We start from the raw sequence: 20748 nt of genomic DNA on the forward strand, positions 1-20748 counted from the left end.
CAAACTGATTTTAATGTTAGTCCCCAATTACATTCCAGGGAAACTACCTCAACAATTTATGCTAGCCAACTATCTCACCACACTTATAGCAATAGCACTTAGCAATAGCACTTACTTTTATATATCGCTCTATAGCCGAAGCTCTCTAAGCGGTTTACAATGATTTAGCATATTGCCCCCATTCTGGGTACTCATTTTACCGACCTCGGAAGGATGGAAGGCTGAGTCAACCTTGAGCCCCTGGTCAGGATCGAACTTGTAACCTTCTGGTTACAGGGCGGCAGTTTTACCACTGCGCCACCAGGGGCTCATTTAGGTACTTATGGTACCTAAACAGAGGAGGGTGTTTACAATGGCACATATCAACACCCTTCCACTTGCAGTGCTAGAGAGCAGATTTCAGAAAATCCCTCTCAGAATGTACCTGTCCTTGTGGATCTGGATTCATGGAGATAGAGGGGCATGTCTTAATGCACTGCATGTTTTATTGCGAGCGTCACAGTATTTTTATTGCCCCCTTTTTAATTGAACTTAACAGGTCCTATGGATGAATTTTATGCTTTTTCCTCTTCTTTCTTATCAGAACCCCACTATAACAGCTAGTACAGGTGAAACTCGGAAAATTAGAATATCGTGCAAAAGTCCATTAATTTCAGTAATGCAAATTAAAAGGTGAAACTGATATATGAGACAGACGCATTACATGCAAAGCGAGATAAGTCAAGCCTTAATTTGTTATAATTGTGATGATCATGGCGTACAGCTCATGAAAACCCCAAATCCACAATCTCAGAAAATTAGAATATTACATGGAACCAAGAAGACAAGGATTGAAGAATAGAACAATATCGGACCTCCGAAAAGTATACAGTGTACTGTGCTTGATTGGCCAGCAAACTCGCCTGACCTGACCCCATAGAGAATCTATGGGGCATTGCCAAGAGAAGGATGAGAGACATGAGACCAAACAATGCAGAAGAGCTGAAGGCCGCTAATGAAGCATCCTGGTCTTCCATAACACCTCATCAGTGCCACAGGCTGATAGCATCCATGCCACGCCGCATTGAGGCAGTAATTGCTGCAAAAGGGGCCCAAACCAAGTACTGAATACATATGCATGCTTATACTTTTCAGAGGTCCGATATTGTTCTATTCTACAATCTTTGTCTTCTTGGTTCCATGTAATATTCCAATTTTCTGAGATTGTGGATTTGGGGTTTTCATGAGCTGTACGCCATGATCATCACAATTATAACAAAGTAATCTCGCTTTGCATGTAATGCGTCTGTCTCATATATCAGTTTCACCTTTTAATTTGCATTACTGAAATTAATGGACTTTTGCACAATATTCTAATTTTCCAAGTTTCACCTGTATAGTAAAAATTTGTCCTGTGACATGCAAAATCTGATACAAGTTAATCAAAACTTCTTCTTAACTTCAGTCAAGTATAGTAACTAATAGTTAGGGGTTGTTGTTTTTTTACAGAAATTAAGTCATTTATTGTGTTTTGTGTATTTCAATCCAATTATGCTACCTTTTTTTAATACCTTTTTGCTAGTCAATGACTGAAATTAAGTTTCTATTATCGGAGGATCACAACTTTTCAGCCATGTTGGCAAACCAGCAAACTTCCAATATATTTGAGAGTTCTTCCAATATATCCCTCACATACAGTACATGTATGTAATTTTTCAGCCATGTTGGCAAACCAGCAAACTTCCAATATATCTGTGAGTTCTTCCAACATATCCCTCACATACAGTACATGTCTGAGAGTCTGAGCTAGTATGGTACAGAGGTTCAGTCTCCCTCCTCAGACCAACAAGCAAGCACAGCCTCCTGCCCTTCCTTAAAAAAAGCTCTCCCACCCCACCCCCACCACACTTCCATACCCCAGCATCCATGATCAGGATAATTTTCAACCTGCATGGATTTCTTATGTATGGCCACCTACCTGTGGATCGGACAGTATGATCCTTAGTGTATTTCACTCTCTGGTGAGCCTCCACACAAGTCTCGCACAGAGGCTCCTGGCACTCCACACAGTAGCTGGTGGCTGGGGCATTATCTTCGCAGCTGGTGCAACACTGATGCGAAGAGGGCAGTAGTTAGTTAACCAAGAATAGGCCATTTCCCCCACAAATCCAAGAGAGGAGGAGGACAGTTAAGTCACATCTAGAGACACAGCAAGCACACACTTTAGAATGAGAAGCTCTCAAAGAGAGAGATAATAATTACCTGGTTAGCATCCCTTGCATCCCCAAGAGTCTCTGTACCACCATCTCTCAGGAAGTAGTTCTCCACTATGTCTTTTAGGTAACATTGGTGCTTGCACACTGGGCAGTCAACCACTGTAAAGAGAAGGATATGTGAAGTGCTAGGCAAGATGCACAGGGAGAGCAGCAGCTCTAGGTTGCTGGCTATGTTTGTGCATCCATTTCAGGGTAAGGCAGCCTTGCAAGTGGAGAGAGGGCTTCTGTAACATACAAGCCAATGCTTCTCAGCTGTCTGTCATTCATCTGCCTTTCCAGTAGCCATCACCCCAACAAGAAACACACATAGCCCCCAGGTTTATGTCATTTAACACATTTTTATGCTGCCCCATATGCAAGTCCCTGGGCGATTGACAATCTAAAAACAATTAAAACATTAACACAATTAAAACAGTTTAAAATACAGATACAAACTCTTAAAACTGTAAAACTATGAACTAAAAGCCTAACTAAACAGGTATGTTTTCAGGTCTTTCTTTAAAACAGAGAAGGAGAGGCTCTAATTTTGTTAAGAAGCGCATTCCAAAGTCCTGGGACAACCCTTGAAAAGGCCCGGTTTCGAGTTGCTACTAACTGAAACGTTGGCAACCACAACTGGATCTCACCAGATGATCTTAATAGGAGGTGGGGTTCATGAAGGCAGCATTATCTTAAATACTTTGGACCCAAGCTGTTCAGTAGGGATGTGCACGGAACTGTGCAGGCACGGTCTGGCGCGTGTGTGTGTGGGGGGGCGTGTCTCGCTTTAAGGGCGGGGGGTTGTACTTACTCCTCCCGCCGCTTTCCCCCCTCCAGTGCTCTGGTTTTTTGCCAAGTTTTTTGGGCAGCAGCATTCCTCCCTGCTGCCCCTGCCCCCGCCGTGCACGTGTGTGCGGCGGGCACATGTGTTGCAGCTACTTCCGCTTTTTCCAGCCAACAACGGGGGCAGGGGTGGCAGGGAGGAACACTGCCGCCCCAAAACCTTTGCAAAAAACTGGAGCACCAGAGGGGGAAAAGCGGCAGGAAGGGTAAGTACAAGCCCTCCCCCGGCCTTAAAGTGAGACACACACACCCCGGCACCGGAACGGGCCACGTTAGAACCAGTTCAGAGGCCTCTAAGATGGCCTCCAGACCAGTTTGTGCACATCACTACTGTTCAGGGCTTTATAGATAATAACCAGCACTTTTTATTTCAGCCAGAAACTTATTAGCAGCCATTGTAGTTCTTTTAAAATGGGTGTAATTTGATCTCTTTGGGCAACCCCAGAGACCAACCTGGCTGCTGCAGTTTCTGAACTATGTACAAAGGCAGTCCAAAATAGAGCGAACTGCAGTAGTCAAATCTGGATGTTACCAGGATATTCACCACAGTTTTAAGGTTGTTTATATCCAAAAATGGACATCACTGACATATGAGCTAAAGCTGATAGAAAACCGTTCTGGCCACTGCCTCAACCTGAAAGACCAGGGAGAGGTTTGGGTCCAGAAGTACTCTCAGACTATGTGCCTACTTTTTCTGGGGGAGTGTAACCCCCATCCAGAACACGCAGATCTAAGCCACTTCCTTAGTTCCAACCTCCCACAATAAGTACCTCCATCTTGCTTGGATTCAGCCTCAGTTTTATTTATTTATTGTTAAATGTTTATACTGCCTTTCATTAAAAAAAATCCCAAGGCAGTTTACAAACAGTAAAACAATGTAAGATTATAAAAAATTACACAATAAAATGGAATATAAAAATATAAATCTAATTAAAAGAGTTTTCACACACACACACACACACACACACACACACACACACACAAATGTAACCATAAAATACAAAGTAGCAGCAATGAAAAACAACACTCATCTAAAAGCCTGGGTAAAAAGCCAAGATTTGTTCTCCCTCATCCAGCTCATTGCCACCTCCAGACAGGCATTTAGGGAAGTTAGGCCATTTCTTAATGAAGCTGACATGGAAAAATAGATCTGGGTGTCATCAGCATATTGATAACACCATGCACCAAATCCGGATGATCTCTCCCAGCAGTTTCATGTAGATGTTAGATAGCACTGGAGATAGAATAGAGCCCTGCGGGACCCGATACAATAGCTCTCGTTTCAATGATATCTTCTTTGTTCACTACTCTTCATAGTTTGCACAAAAATTAAATAGGTGCAGATGTTTTACAGCAAAGGAACTAACTGAAATAGAGCAGGAAGTCAACCAAGTCCTCCAATAATTCCCATTAGATTTAAAGAAGTCATCCTGCAAAAAAATGCCTATATTCCATTTTTAACACCTACATTTCCTAAAACCCTATAAATAAGTGTACATTGCATTCAGTTATTTACAAAAGTATATGCTGCTTTTCAATTACAGTGGTTTACAATTAAGATGTTTACTAAATACTAGATTAAGGTTATTAACACTGCTACATTTGTCACAACTTATTCCACCAAATTAAAATGTTCAGAATGAAACCCATGTGCAAAAGCTAGACAGAATCGCTACAGTTGGCAGCAAAAGGAAAGCATCATGAACATACAAGCTGGTGTCGCTGAGTATGCTTTTGGTTCATTCTCAACCCCATCTCTCCCCAATAACCTTCCCTTTAAGCACCATCATGGATGGTATCTTCACTTGAATAGTTCTTTGCAAGAGAGAGTCCTGCTGGATCAGACGAAAGTGAACACAGGAAGGTGCCTTATATCAAGTCAAGAAGAGCTGGTCTTGTGGTAGCAAGCATGACTTGTCCCCTTAGCTAAGCAGAGTCCACCCTGCATTTGAATGGGAGACTAGAAGTGTGAGCACTATAAGATATTCCCTTCAGGGGATGGAGGCGCTCTGGGAAGAGCATCTAGGTTCCAAGTTCCCTCCCTGGCATCTCCAAGATAGGGCTGAGAGGGATTCCTGCCTGCAACTTTGGAGAAGCCACTGCCAATCTGTGTGGACAGTACTGAGATAGATGGACCAAATGGTCTGAGTCAGTATATGGCAGCTTCCTATGTAAACCATCAGTCCAACTAATTCCATATTGTCTACATTGACTGCCAGCAGCTCTCGAAGGTTTCACACAGGATTCCTTCCCAGCCTTACCTGGAGATGCCACAGAGTGAACCTGGGACCTTCTGCATGCAAGCAGATGCTCTACCACTGAGCCCAACTCCAAAGGGAATATCTTACAGCAAACAGCTCTCACATGTAGCCACCAATCCAAATGCAAACCATGTCAGACTGTGCTTAGCAAACGGCACAATTCACGCTTACTGCAAGACTGTCCCTGCAAGACCCCCTATCTGAATGGTATGTGGTCCAGCAGCAAACAAGGTGCCTCTACAAGCCCAAATGCAGAGAATGATAACAACCCTCCACCACTGCACCGCTTCAGCAACAAATATTCAAATAGCACACAAACAGCTATATGGAACTTAAATATGGAAGTTCCATATAGTCATGATGGTCAATATCATGGGATATTGACTACTACAAGAGAGCCAGTGTGGTGTAGTGGTTAGAATGCTGGACTAGGACCGGGGAGACCAGAGTTCAAGTCCCCATTCAGCCATGATACTTGCTGGGTGACTCTGGGCCAGTCACTTGTCTCTCAGCCTAACCTATTTCACAGAGTTGTTGTGAGGAGAAAATTAAGTATGTAGTACCCTACTCTGGGCTCCTTGGAGGAAGAGCAGAATATAAATGTAATAATAATAATACCCATTGATACACCTATCAATCACAAATTTGTCTAGCCCCCTTATTAAAACACTTTTCTTACAAGAGCCTACAGTGAAAAATCTCTTCAGTCTTAATCTACAATTACCACAAGTTGTCGTGATGGTAATTTGCTTAGATGTGGTTTTTTTAAAAAGTTTCAGTTTCACAGAGAATGTGTCTATCAGTAGCTATTAACCACAGCCATTTAAAAGGGAACCTCCATGTCCACAGGCAGTCTACCTCCCAGCCAACCAGCTTCTAAGAACATACAATAGGGCAGCATCCCAGAGATATCAGGCTGGTGAAAACAAGACTCGAGGGACCTTTATTTGACTGGAGTAAGTTTTTATGTTCATCATCAGGATATCCTCCTCCACTGAGGGCGAATCCAAGGGTATCTGTCAAAATAAGGTCCCCCAACGTTCTCTGAGCAAGTATCAAACTCTAAGAACAGGCTCCTAACTCTGTACATTAGCTGTAGTCACAAAACTGAGTTGTGTGCCTGCAGATTACATTTTGCCATGACACTTGCCACCCCTCCGCCCAGAGGTTTCTCTCTGCTGAAGAAATTTCTGGAAAGCTGCCCTACTTCGCTCAGAGAACAGGTACAAGAACACAACCACCTCATCAATACATCTCAGCCAACAGAAGCTTCATTTACATATATGCCAATTTGCTTAATACAAATACACAAGTCAGCAGACACATCTCAATCAGTCACTGTCACCATACAACCGAAGTAAAGGAGCCATCACTAGGAATGCCTTTATAGAGCAAAGCCAGAAGGATCTGGTTCAGAACACTGAAAATGAGCAACAAGCTTGAGTGCTCCCTACTCCCCTCACACACCCAGATGAGCTGAAAGCTTCCTGGTTTGTTGTACTACAATTTCATGTGACCAGGCAAAAAAAATTTTATCACTGCTTATGAACCAAGATATCTGATATTCTCCTTTACTGGCTGTGCTCAAGCCAGTCTCCCAGTTCAGATGTCATTGCAAGTGGTTCTATGGACTCCGCTCCTTGAGCCATCTAACTCACTACTGCTAACACTAACTGGCAGTGCATCTGGTCTAGTATTCCATCAACCAGGAATCTCTAGGAAGCTCCCCTATGGCATGTTCTTAGAAGTTGGTTGGGAGGTAGCCTGCCTGCCAACATGGAGGCCCCATTTTAAATGGCTGTGGCTCTCCCAGTCCTACCTAGAGAAGCCAGGGATTGAACCTGAGACCTTCTGCATGCAAGAAATGTGCTCGACTGTTGTGCTATAGCCCTTTCCCAGACAAGGGGAGTTTTCAATTGAGTTGGGTGCTCAGGAAGGCAAACAGATGGGAGTGCCAAGTTCATTCCAGCTCAAGCTATGGTTTGTTGGAATGTCTGAATTGTGTCAAAGATTACAGGGTGCAATGCGGATGCCAAATAACTAGTGTAATGTGGCTAAGAGTACTGATCCCACTGGAGGTGAACCAGTGTGCTCCGTGCCAGCTATCCCTCAAAAGTCTCACATACAACCAGTGTTCACTCTAACTGGGATTCCCAGCTGTTGTTCACTACAACTCCCAGACTCCCCAGCTGCAATGGCTTTTGCTTAGGGATTCTGGGAGTTGTAGTTAACGACATGTGGGAATCCCTGTTAGAGGGAACACTGCATATAACTCATGGTGAAATGCATGCAATCACCAATGCAACACAAAGTGCCAGGTGCAACTATGAATCCAGAAGAGCCCTTGGACTGTCAACTGTCTGTTTTAAACTATATATTGTTTTATATTTGATTTTATGTTGTGTTTTCATTGTAAACTGCCCAAAAGGCATGGGTCATTTGGGAGGTATATAAATTTGATTAAAAAAAATATCAATACACCACAAAATGTGTTAGGGTCAGATTGGTATAGTAGTTCAAACTGCTCGACTAAGACCCAGGTTCAAATCCAATCAAGCCACAAAGCTCACTGGGCAACCTTACAGATTGTGAAGAGGGGGAAAACTTGAGGTCCTTGAAGGAAAGGCAGGGTAAAAAGCAGCGAGGTTCCCCCTCCTGTCCATTCTTCTAAATGATTTTTGCTCTACCATTTCTGCTACAGTATGGTAGGCCAAATGTAATGCCAGAAAGAGCACTATGAAACAAGGGCCCTGAGCCAGGCATGACATCATCCCTCTAAGACAACAGAAGCTGTATTTGCATACAGCCTCCTTTTTGCTTTTCTGTTATGCGCAGAACAGGAAGCACTACTTGACTGGGCAATTCCATGTATTTCTTATCCTAAATACATGCAACAAACACTTGAGCACCAAATATTTAGGGCTGAGTCAACATGCACTGTCAGTTCAGACAACTGCACAGCAAGAATACTTTTAACAGGGACAGGAATTTTAACTGCAGTCACTACTTCCACAGCTCAGGGGCCTGCAAGAACTGCAATCAGCACACAATGGAAAAATAGCAGGACTATAATCCTGTGTGGTACTGCCACATGTGCAAGCAGCACAAGAGTGAACCACTTAGTGTCTGATTAAATCTGGCACTATGTAACCTTCTGCTCAATACATACATAGCCTGGCTTTGTATGTAAGGAGGCAGGTGCTGCAATGCAATCTTTAACATGCCAGTGCTGGAGAATCTCTTTTTCTTCCTTTCCTGACAGCCTTGCAAAACAAGAATGCTGTTTTCTTGACAGCCTTGCAAAACAAGAATGCTGTTTTCTTGTAGCTGGCTATATTCTTCTAAAGAGTGTCTGTGCTGTGTGCATGCGCTAGAGTTTTGCACTACCTTATTGTGCAGAATTGCTCCAAAATTTATGAAGTTAATTAGTGACTGGTAACTGAATAGTATTTACTTGTTAGTGAAATAATGAAACTGCCATCCCTTCTTCTAAGTTCCGTAACTTCCTTGTTTCTTTTTATAAACTTGCCAGTGATAAGACTATTCTAAAGTCTTTTGTGTATAGCATTTATCCCAGGTGGATGGGAACTGCAGCATGACAAAGATGCCACACCTTTTGCTAAATCCCCCATCTTGTTCCCATTTGCCTGACAAAGCAAGTATTAAGACAAACAGCAGGAAGGGAAATCCTTATCTCTTTTCTCCATAACTGTGTGAGAGGAATGCAACTCAGTCTTCTGCATACTTGAACAATAATTTGCCCTTGAGCCACTGGAAGAGGCTGGCTGATAAAGCCAACTTCCATGGTGTTCCTTTTTTTTTTTTTTTTTGGCATAGAGGAGCTTTCAAAATGGGAGCCGTGCATGCAATAATACTTCAGAACTCTGGCACTTAATTCTCATGCACAAATAAGCCAGGCCAAGTCCAAATGTGACTGTACAATGCCATATAATATTTAGCGCTACAGATGTCCAAAAGTGTGCATTACATTGCTGTAACACTTACAGCAATCCTGAACAGTAAGCCTAGGATTCTGCAGGACTAAGATGCTCTCAAGAAGTAGAACATCCTCTTCGAGCACCATCCTGAACACTTCTGAAGCACTGTTCCCTGTAACAGGAATTCCCAGATGTTGACTACAACTCCCATCATTCCCGAGGACCACTGCAGCTGGGGATGATGGGAGCTGTAATCAACATCTGGGAATCCCTGTTACAAGGAACACAGTTCTGAAGCATGTTATTGAACAGCATGAAAAAGTCACAGATGCTGATAGAAACATAGGAAGCTACCGTATACTGAGTCAGACCATTGGTCTATCTAGCTCAGAATTGTCTACACAGACTGGCAGCGGCTTCTCCAAGGCTGCAGGCAGGAATCTCTTACCCCTATCTTAGAGATGCCATCATAACCTGGCGGTAGTCTATCCTCCCCCGCTCAATCTCCTTTGGAGAGTTGAAAGCCAGATCTTCAGTCTAGTATGGCACACAGCGTCCTTACCTTTGGCCCGTGCGATAGCATTTAAGGAGGTTGAGCGGGGAGGCCTAGCTCTACCTGCCCTGCAACCCTATTTTGTAACTGAATTCATGTCCTACAATTTTGGAAACTGGATTTTCATGAATGTCCATAATATGTCCAACCTCCTGCAAAAAAACTGGGTCTCGCTTTTCGCTCTGCGTTGGCGCAAGTCAGCATGGGGCATAGCATGGTGGGGGAAAGGATCTTTCAATGGTAATACAGGTGAAACTCGGAAAATTAGAATATCGTGCAAAAGTCCATTAATTTCAGTAATGCAAATTAAAAGGTGAAACTGATATATGAGACAGACGCATTACATGCAAAGCGAGATAAGTCAAGCCTTAATTTGTTATAATTGTGATGATCATGGCGTACAGCTCATGAAAAACCCAAATCCACAATCTCAGAAAATTAGAATGTTACATGGAACCAAGAAGACAAGGATTGTAGAATAGAACAATATCAGACCTCCGAAAAGTATACAGTGTACTGTGCTTGATTGGCCAGCAAACTCGCCTGACCTGACCCCATAGAGAATCTATGGTGCATTGCAAAGAGAAGGATGAGAGACATGAGACCAAACAATGCAGAAGAGCTGAAGGCCGCTAATGAAGCATCCTGGTCTTCCATAACACCTCATCAGTGCCACAGGCTGATAGCATCCATGCCACGCCACATTGAGGCAGTAATTGCTGCAAAAGGGGCCCAAACCAAGTACTGAATACATATGCATGCTTAAACTTTTTGGATTTGGGGTTTTCATGAGCTGTACGCCATGATCATCACAATTATAACAAATTAAGGCTTGACTTATCTCGCTTTGCATGTAATGTGTCTGTCTCATATATCAGTTTCACCTTTTAATTTGCATTACTGAAATTAATGGACTTTTGCACGATATTCTAATTTCCCGAGTTTCACCTGTATTACACAAGTATTAAAAAGAGAACACCTGGACTACTTGAGAGATTTGTTATTCACAAAAATGGAAGGTTGAACCGGATCTATTTAAAGGATCCTCCTTAGTTAAGCAGCTAAGGGAAACAATTTATGGAGAGATTCTAGAAGTGGGTTTCTTAAAACCTGATTTAGAATGTAAACGCTATAAACACCACACTTCACAGTACTTGTTGCAACCCGATCACCCTATCGCTCTCTTTAAAGAGAAAAAAGTCCCTTTCCATTTATGGGAAGCAAGGTGGCACTTATACCATCAAGTACTACCACTTAATGCGGCTAAGCCATGGCTCCCAGAGGACTAGCAAGAGTGCCCTAAAATCACCTGCAAACAGAAAGCTAGTGAGCTAGGTAAAACATTCAGGGAAACCCACTCACATTTCTTAAAAGAGTGTGCGGTAGCCAAAAGAGTGTGGCAGGGAGTAAGCAAGTTGTTAGAGTGGCCTGATTTGGAAAAACAGACTTGGGAAGAACTAACCTTGGGTTTGAGCGATAGAACCTCCTTTCGAGGTCCCAGAAAGAAACCTTCAAGGAAACGGGATGGAACGGGTGCCCTCATACTAGGGAATTGGAACGTTCCCCTTCTCGTAATCAGGTTAGTAAAACTGTATGTCATTTATGCAATGCTCGTGCATAGGAATAGGAAGGGAAGACGCGACCAAGAGGTTCAAGCAGATGAGACAGTAAATCTCTTCTGGAAAAGTTTGTATGGTTATGTGCAAAAAGACAAGAGTATCTCTTCTAAACAGCAATGGGACAAATTGTGGAAATGGACGTCGGACATAACCCCCCCCCCCATTACCTGATGTGCCTTGAAATCCCCCACCCCAGAGTTACAGTACTACCTGCATATACTTCATAACCTTATGGGTTTCCAAATCCTTGTGTGTAAATCTTTATAGATATATCATGTACAAACAATCACTTTGTATATAATTGTGCTTTGGCAATGTACTGTATGCTTTGGTAGTTTGTTGGTTCAATAAAAAAATCTTGTCCTATCTTGGAGAAGCCAGAGAGGGAACTTGAAACTTTCTGCTCTTCCCAGAGCAGCTCCATCCCCTGTGTATCTTACAGTGCTCACATGTGGTCTCCCACTCAAATGCAACCAGGGCAGAACTATAAAGACAATTGATTAGAAAAATAAGACTTTAAAAGGCTGCATCTCAAGAAGGTGCCACAAAGCTCCCCTACTCCAATGGAACCCTCACAGCCTTTTCTGTAGAGTGCTGATATGGGGTCCCTCCAATTACTGCTTCAAGCTTTTATCAAGTGTACAAATATTCCTCTCATCCGGAACAGTCATTGCGTCTTAAACATTTAAGCAAGTGTAAGACAACAAAAGTGCTGTAGAGACTGGAGAATGCTGTCTTAAGATGCTTTAAGCTACTCTCTGGGGAAAGTCGACCTCAAACAGCAGCAGATCTGCTGCTACAGTTTTAGTTTCAAATTGGGATTTTATCTCCTTCCAGTTTCAAAGTTTTCCCCATCCTATCTGAGCTGGGCCCAGACTAGTGGTCCCTCTATTTTTTTTTCATCTCTGTGCAGAATGAGTTTTGTTCTGAGCGGCAGTATTAAGGCAGTTTGCACGCCTTGTTTGCACGCACACATTCAGAGTGGGGCCTTCCTGATTCAACCTGAGCAGGATCTAAAATGAACTGAGTTGACATCCAAGAACTTGTGAGCATGCACACATGAACATGCCTTAGAGAGAACAGTGGCCCAGATCCCTTTGAACTCAGGTTCAGATCAGGATAGTGCTCATCCCCATAACTAACCAGACCTCCCTGCCAGTTCTTCCACAACCCCCTTCTTTAAGTATTTATTTTGCTTAGAAAGGGGACAGCCATGGAGGGCATGCTGAGGGAGGCCCGCCTAGCTTCTCCTCCACTAGAGATGCGCACAAACCAGTTCACAGGCCCTGTTATGGACCTCCAATAGTTGGAAGGACAGGCAGTTCAAAGGGGGGGGACCTTTAAGGAGCAGGGAGGGTGCTCTACCTGCCCACACCACATTCCCCCCCCCCGCTGGCTCCAGGGGGGGAGCCCCTTCCCTGCTCCTTAAGGATAGCCCCCTGTGTCAGCAAACTGGCCACCTGGGGGTTCTGTGCACATCCCTATCCTCAACTGGAAATCATGTTCCCAAGCACATGGTCAGGAAAGCCATTTCCTGCCAAGGAAGAATGGAATGTGTAGTTCTTTCTGTCTCCAGTTTAAAAAAATAGAATGGTTTTCTAAGTCAAGCTGAGGAGAGTTTAGCCATCATTACTTCATATACAAGTCAAAAATTATTCAAGAAAAACATAAAGGAGGCAACAGAAACCCTTTCTACTAAATAGTTTATATATTAAGTTAGTGTTTCCTTCATGTAGAGCTTCGAAAAGTCTAATTTTGTGGGAAAACAGAGTAGAGAACTAGAGTATTCCTTCCTCCTTATGCAGAACGTATTTTCATACAAAATTCTGAAAACTATAAATCATCCCTACAGGTAGGCAATCCTCCTGTGCTTTGTACTAACATGCTAAAATGCTGTTTACCTAAATGGCCACACCTTTTCAACCATTTCTGCTCAACTTTCCAAACACCTGAAGTAGGTCCAGTGGAAAATGTTACTGTACATAGCACATCCTGAATGTGAAGAGAACCCTGTGCAACACAGGCAGCCAGTCATAGCCCATTGCCACAATTTGCCCCACTTTGCAAAATGCTTCCATGATGGATTTTATGTCACATAAATTAAAATTTATGAAAAGCAAAGGAACAAATAATGGAAGCTGGGGGGAGATCAGCTCCAGACTGAGGCAGAATGTTTTAATAAATGGCTGCAGGCTTCTGCCAAGTTTTTACTTGTGCCTCCAAAATGGAAGCCAGAAATCTAAACTACCCACATTTAAATGAAGTTGGACAATTGGGGGGTGGCGGGGAGGTCAGAAGCCTTTTCCAGTTATGGTGAAAGATGTGTCATGCAATTTTTAAGCACTTATATTACTAATGTTTATAGACTGCTTCTCAACAAAAGTGCTCAAAGCAGTTTCAGTAAAAATAAATAATTTGAATACACCAAACAAGGTGTATCAGGGAAACAACTATAGGTTTCTCTGGCATTGTGTAATTTGTAACATTCCTTACAAAACATCCTATATTTAAACAACCAAAATTTGGCCTCTATCAGAACATAAACACCCCCAAGCCTTCATTATACAGAATATAATATAAGACAACAGAATAAACACCAGAAATTTTATTTAAATAGCAATATATACTAATCTGGGGTTTTTTAAATCTGGGATCAGGACATAATTTATAATCTTGGGTATACAGCCCCTATCAATTGAGACCTTTAACTTCTCAGCTTATTAGTTTGTAAATATATGCTTGCTTGCTTGCTTAAGTGCTGTCAAGTCAGTGTCAACTCTTAGTGATCACACAGATAGATTCTCTCCAGTATGATCTGTCTTCAACGTGGCCTTTAAGGTTATTGCTTATTGGTCTGTAAATATATGAATTTTCCTAAACTCAATACGAGCATAATTGAGCGTGTTTGGCTATAAGGGGGCATGCACAAGATCCCCCCCTCTCACATAGCTAAATTACAAAGAGAATTCAAATGTGTCAATATATTGTTTATATATAAATTTAATTTATAGTAGGGCAGAAAGGAAAGCTGTATTTCCTTGAAGACAGAAGAAATGAACTAAGTACTCAAGTGCCTGAACAACTGATGCAAGTATCTGTGTGCCAGCATTTCCAAGTACTGCTTAAACACTTGTAAAACACAGTGGAGACTTAATGAACATTCAATTGGAATCAAACCCCTTGCAGTCATGGAGTTGGAGAACTTTGAATATTCAAATCTGGTGCTTCAGAGAAAAAATGAAGTGGGGAAAAGAAACAGATTAAAAATATGGTTCTAAGTACTTTGCAAACATACTGTATGAATGATTTCAGTTAAAATTGTCACTGTGACGGCCAGCAGCAACATAATCCTGAAATCTGTGCTCCCTATAACAGATTCCCAGATGTTGACTACAATTCCCATCATCCCCAGCTGCAATGGCCTTTGGGAATTTTAACCACTATCTGGGAATCCCTGTTACAGGGAACACTGCACACACATACACCCCCAAAACTCACTCAAGGCACAGAGAAGCAACCAACAGTTGGAGCTAACTATGACGGCTAACAAGTTAAAGGATTTAAAAATGCGCCCTTTCGAGCCTTCTCTCTGGTAAGCAACTCTGATTACCACCCGAATTAAGCTCGAGGGAAAAAACAGAGTGCTGTTTCGAGGGTGCAGAGCAGCAACCTTTTTGAATGTAAAGAGCTCTTATCAAGAAAGTAGTGTTGGACATGCAATAGCGTCGTGATGACAACCACAGGAGGTGTTTCTTTGAGTCTTTTGGGCTGAAGGAAAGAGAAATGAGAGGACCGAAGTTGCCGCCCTACACACACAACAAGAGCACGTGCCACGCAAGCCCGGGAGATTCCCTTCCGCACAGACTCTGAGGCGGGGTACCGGCTACTTCAGGCTCCCACGCACAAGTGGGAGAGAACTGAAAGAGTGAATTCCTTTTTGGATGCCAAACCTAGACAAGGTCTCTCTTCTTTTTTTTCGTCGACCGGACGCTCCTTCCATGCAAAGAAGGCGGGAATGCTGGAGAGGAAGGAAGCGCAGCGCCGCTAGGCGCCCCCCTCCAACAACCGCCATCAAACTGCTCCTCTTCTCGCGATACACGATGCTAACCCCCCCGTCGCGAGCCCCACTCGTCGGAATGCACGTGGCCACGCCCCCTCACTGCACCTTCGCCGCCATCCAGCCGCGCACCTCCCCGCCCCCCTCTCGATCTCTCTTCCCCCCACACACACACGACCCTCCCCCGCGCCTTTTTTTTGCACGACCCACACTGTCTCCCCAACATGCCTTCCGGTGCACATTTCTCCCCCACTCCTCGAGAAACACTTCCTTACCGCTCCTCCTCCATTTTTGTGCTCCATTTACAATGCCTGGGAGTGAGCCCGGATTACGGTTTTCTCCCGCTCCTTCCAGCTCACTCCCCAGGCTGCTGACCTCCTCCCGATGCAAAAATGAGGCCTTCTAGACCTCAGGCTCCCACCCTGCCGTGACCCCATGAGTGGATCGCCAAGGAACGCCTCAGGAAAATAAAGAGAGGGGAGCGAGGGAGCCAATGCATTTCGACCCCGCTCCGTTGCCACCCTCCTGCAGAAATCACAGCCCCGTGCAGCCACCTTGCCCCAGCCAGAGCTTCCAAGGGCTCTTTCCTCCTCCCTCTCCCGCTCACCTTGGCCATCCTTGTTGTTGCTGCTGCTGCTGCCACTGCCGGCGGGCTCGGCCTTAAGGCACTCCTTACAAACGGTGTGGAGGCAGGGCAGGAGACGAGGGTCCCTCTCCGAGCGCAGCCGCTCCCGGCACACGCCGCACTTCTCCAGCAGGTCGATGCCTTCCACGTTGGGGGCGGTAGCGGAGGAGGAGGAGCGCTGCTTGTCCCCCGCGGCGCCGGCGCCCGCGCTACCACTGCCGCCGCCGCCGCCGCCTCCTCCGCCAGTTTCCGCCGGGGCAGGGGCCGTCGCCGGGGTCGACATTTCCTAAGGAGTGAGCAAGCCGAGCGGTCGCGAGGGCGCAGGCGCGCAAGCCGCAGACGTGGGCCTCGTGCGGCTGGAGCCGACGGCCTCGAGAGACAAGCCCTCCGCCAACCACGGGTACGGGTCTGGCCCGGTCTCCGCCTCTTCGCACGCGCTGCGGGACTCGCGCAATGATTGCCGCGAGACAGAGAGAAAGACAAGGGGAGCGGCGCGCGCAGCCAACACCACACAGAAAGAGAGGCCTGGCTCGGTCACAGCTTCGGTAAACCCCACCCACTCAGCCCCGATGAATGATGGGTAATTTTCAATAAGGGGGAGAGTATAAAGCCGAACAGCCTTAACACACCCCTTTCAGCCTTTCGGAGGCGGGACTTGAAAGGCCTCAACCAATGGATATTTTCAGGGAGGAAGCCCCTGGTAAGGTTTGATGCAATCCTTGCCTAATCGACGGAGTCGCATCATTGATTGACGTTGGAACTCGCCAACTGGCAAGCTTCAGGACGCTGAGTAGGGACGTGCGGTTCAAACGCACATTTAAAGAAAAGAAAAGAAAAGCTGTCCAATCAAACCTAGCTAAGCTCCTAAATTGGCCCAATCCGTTTTCTTGAATTTGGAGGCGAATAAATCAAGGTTCAAAAATCATACAGCCAGCACCGCCCTCTAGCTAAGGGGCGGAACATATGAAAGAAGATATAAGAGAGAGAGAGACAGAAACCATGGCAACTCCGTAGTCGGTCAGAGGGGCTTGGGAGACCAAGTAGGAGATTTGATTGATGGACAAAGAACCAGTTACGGCTTTCTGTTCAAATGCGACCTCTGGGAGACGAGCCAATCATTTCCATTCAGTTGCCTCCTTCCTCCCCGCACACCAGCGTTGGTTGCTTGCTTTGCTCTTTTTCTAGCCTCCATGTTGGAGTCCAAATAGGGGCTTTCCTTCAGGCATTAAATGGCCGAAGTTCAACCTCAGATGAAGCATGTAGGCTAGGCCAGTCTAAAATAGCTTCTCTTTTCTGATTTGGCACCAGACAAGGCTGTTCAGGGCAATAGACTCTGGAGTGTAACTTCCAGACTAATGCGGAGTGACTCCACTCACAGCTGCCTCAGAAATAAGAGAGTCTTAATAATAGACCGCATCCCAGAAAGCAACTGGTGGGGAGGGGGAGTGTTGCACTTGACCAGTGAGGAGTGACCAGTGAGGGTTGTACTCCCCCCCCATAAAATGTATTAATTTATCATTTATATATTATTATTATTATTATTATTATTAACTCTAGGTGGTGTACACAATTCAAGTTACAGTACAATATAAAAACAAAAACATTTTCACAGAATAAAAAAACAGTTCAGAGTAAAACAAAACATTTTAATTAATTAAAATTGATTTATATATCACCAAATACTGAGCTTGGAGCAAGTAACAAAAGCGGGAGAGAGGAGTTACTGCACTTTAACAGGTGTATTGTGGCAACAGCTTATGACAACTAAGGCACGCTTCATCAGATGCAACGGTCTAGTCCAGTGTTTCTCAACCACCAGTCCATGGACTGGTGCTGGTCAGCAAGGTGTCTGTGAGGCATCACTAATAAAAATTACCCCCTAAAAAAACAATTTCTGGCCAGCAGGATCTCTCCGGTTCATTTCCAGGCAGCCCTCATTGCTGAATAACGTTCATTTCGCTTCCTTGAAATGAACATTATCCAGCAGTGTGGGCTGCCTAGAAATGAGCTCCAGAGAGCAGACCAGAATTTTTTTGGTAGGGTGCCGGCGGGGGGGGGGGTAGGGACGAGGGGGGTGACCCCCTTACTAACTGCTGGTCTGGGAAACTGAGGATGAATAATGTACCGGTCCATGACTTCAAAAACGTTGAGAAACACTGGTCTAGTCCATATATAGGTTAGCCTTCAAGATGCTGCAATCCATGTTTTTGCTGTGAGGAACTAACATGGCCTAATCCTATGAAGACTAACATTCAACTCATTAAGATGCTCACTAGGACTGCAATCTTGAGCACAATTGCATGGAAATAAATCCCATTGAACTTCCAAGAAAACATGTTCTCAGTTTTAGGAAAGTTTTTCACTTTATTTATTTTAAAGACTGTAAAGTTGTGCCCTTGAGTTGGTGTCAACTCCTGGCGACCACAGAGCCATGTGGTTTTCTTTGGTAGAATACAGGAGGGGTTTACCATTGCCTCCTCCCATGCAGTGTGAGATGATGCCTTCCTGTATTGCTGCTGCCCGATATAGGTAATTCCCATATTCTGAGAAACATCTTCTGGGAAATATCAGCGGGGATTGGAACCAGCAACCTCTTGCTTGCTAGGCAAGTCATTTCCCCGCTGCACCATTTTAGGTCAGCTCTAATTCTCAAGGTTTAAGTCCAAAGCATCAGAAAGATACAGAAGTCAAAAACTATAGCATAGGTCAAAATAAAATATTAAAACAACAATTTAAACTGTTAAATATTTGTTATTTTGAGGGCCATTCAGCTGAACCATAACAGCCCCATACTTTGGCCCTGTAAAACATCTTAAGGGTACAATTGGAAATAATTGTCCACTCCATCATTTACCCAGAATTTCAAAACTCCATTGAATGTCTGGTTAGTCTTTGGTCTAACAGAGTGAGAGTGGACCCTCCAGCCAGTAGCTTCTAAAAACTGATTTCCAAACAATATGATGTTCTGTATCAGTGGTTCCTAACCTGTGGGGGACGTTGTTGAAATTGTAGGTGGGGCTGATGGGAGTTGTAGTTCAGCAACATCTGGAATACCACAGGTTGGGAACTCCTGTTCTATGGGATTGTTTATTGGGCCTGTGCAAAGCTTCAGCCAAAGCTGGATACTCTGCACGGTCCCCCTTGCACCATGCAGAGGTTATCGTTTGCAGTGCTGTACTTTGTCCAGTGCCAGTGAGGCTCCTTTAAAGGAAATGGAGCCCTCTTGAGCTCCTGTATCAATTTGGAAGATGTGCATGGAGTGCTGGGAAGTGTAGCCCTTCTCAGCTCTTTCCTCACAGAACTCCTAAGTGGGCTCAGTTTTTCTTTAAGGGTCCTCTCCCAACACTGAGAAAAGTGTAGTACTGTGTGGAGGTCTACACTCTCACACTGATGGTTGGGTTTTTTTTGCCAAAGTGGCCCCCCAAAATAGTAAAGATAACTGGTTTATGAAATAAAAAGGTTAGTGTAAAATTTAGCAGCTAAGTTGCTTAAACTAATGGGAAAATAATTACTGGGTTATTTGTTTACTATTGTTTTAAATAGCAATTGTGATGCATGGAATTTATAGAATCAAAAGCTTGGTGATTGTGGGGCCCCACCAACCACAATTGTTTTTAAACACCTCAACAGGGTCCCTTATTAGAAGCAAGAGGACCTAAGAGCTTTGGCATCATCTCCTCTTGCAGGCGTTTATCTTTTACATTTAACCTGTTAAGTTTTCTGATCATCTGTCCTCTAGGTTTGTTTTATATGGTGAAATAGGTGGTCAAAGATCCAGTGTAAAATGCTCTGTTTTGTAAAAGATATCCACTTAAGTAATTAAAAGCTGAAAATGTGTGGCCTCTCCCATGCATTGTTGGGCACATTTGAGATTAGCATGTTCTTACCTTTGCCGTAACAACTTTTAACCAACTAATTGTTAGAAGGGAGAGATTCTCCCTGACGTTCGTCTCTTGGTTAGGTAATTTCACCAGGCACCAGTGTCACAGTTTCAAACAAGTTTTATTCCATTTGCTAGCAAACAGCTTCTTCTTTGTGTGGCCGGCCCCCTTCTGGCAAATTCCATCCCCTTATATACTGAGTCACAAAGACATCCCACACCTGCGCATTGTATACAAGCCCAAGCACTTCTGTTTAACTCTAAAGTTTCCGATCTTGCTTCCATGTGTGATATTCCTCACCCATACTTCTGAAGAGATCTGGTTCCTGGCTTCCCCTCCCCACACACAGACATTCCTCAAGCAATGAGATATCCTCAAGGCGAAATGCGGGGGTGGGGGGATGTACCGGGCTCCAGGAGCACTGTTGATAAGGCGTGTATAGATTGTGCTGTGAAAACCAATCATTGCTTTTTGGCTGCTTGAGAGCAAGTTGCAAATATATTCCAACATTCTTAAAGGTCACACAATCCACAAAGTATCTGTCCCCTTCCTCTGCTTCCTGGACTTTATCACCAACTGCCAGGGACCAGAAGACTGCAGAGCAACGGAAGGGCTGCTTCTGTGGGCTGGCATTTCTACCACCAGCCAACCCCTGATTCCATCTGCAGCTCTTTCTACCCACTTCCTATGGAGGGAAGGGTCTGAACCTAGACTGAATCACCAACTGCCAGGAGCCA

The 20748-nt window shown here is 44.3% G+C and overlaps 1 protein-coding gene across 2 annotated transcripts in view; it reads right to left on the reverse strand.

Annotated features, from left to right (window-relative positions):
- TRIM28 (tripartite motif containing 28) overlaps positions 1-16712 on the reverse strand; it is a 41114-nt gene extending 24402 nt beyond the window's left edge. Inside the window, exons 1-3 of one of the 2 annotated variants that reach the window (XM_053262223.1) lie at positions 16113-16712; positions 2242-2354; positions 1958-2090 (exon numbers count right to left, since the gene is read on the reverse strand). In XM_053262223.1, the coding sequence (XP_053118198.1) occupies positions 1958-2090; positions 2242-2354; positions 16113-16413 (547 nt within the window). In that variant the 5' untranslated portion in view covers positions 16414-16712. The remainder of the gene's footprint in view (positions 1-1957; positions 2091-2241; positions 2355-16112) is intronic. The other variant, XM_053262225.1, reaches the window with a different exon arrangement.
- Between the last annotated feature and the right edge of the window lie 4036 nt (positions 16713-20748).

Source organism: Hemicordylus capensis, chromosome 6 (genome assembly GCF_027244095.1).
Source record: "Hemicordylus capensis ecotype Gifberg chromosome 6, rHemCap1.1.pri, whole genome shotgun sequence".
Lineage (NCBI taxonomy): Eukaryota > Metazoa > Chordata > Lepidosauria > Squamata > Cordylidae > Hemicordylus > Hemicordylus capensis.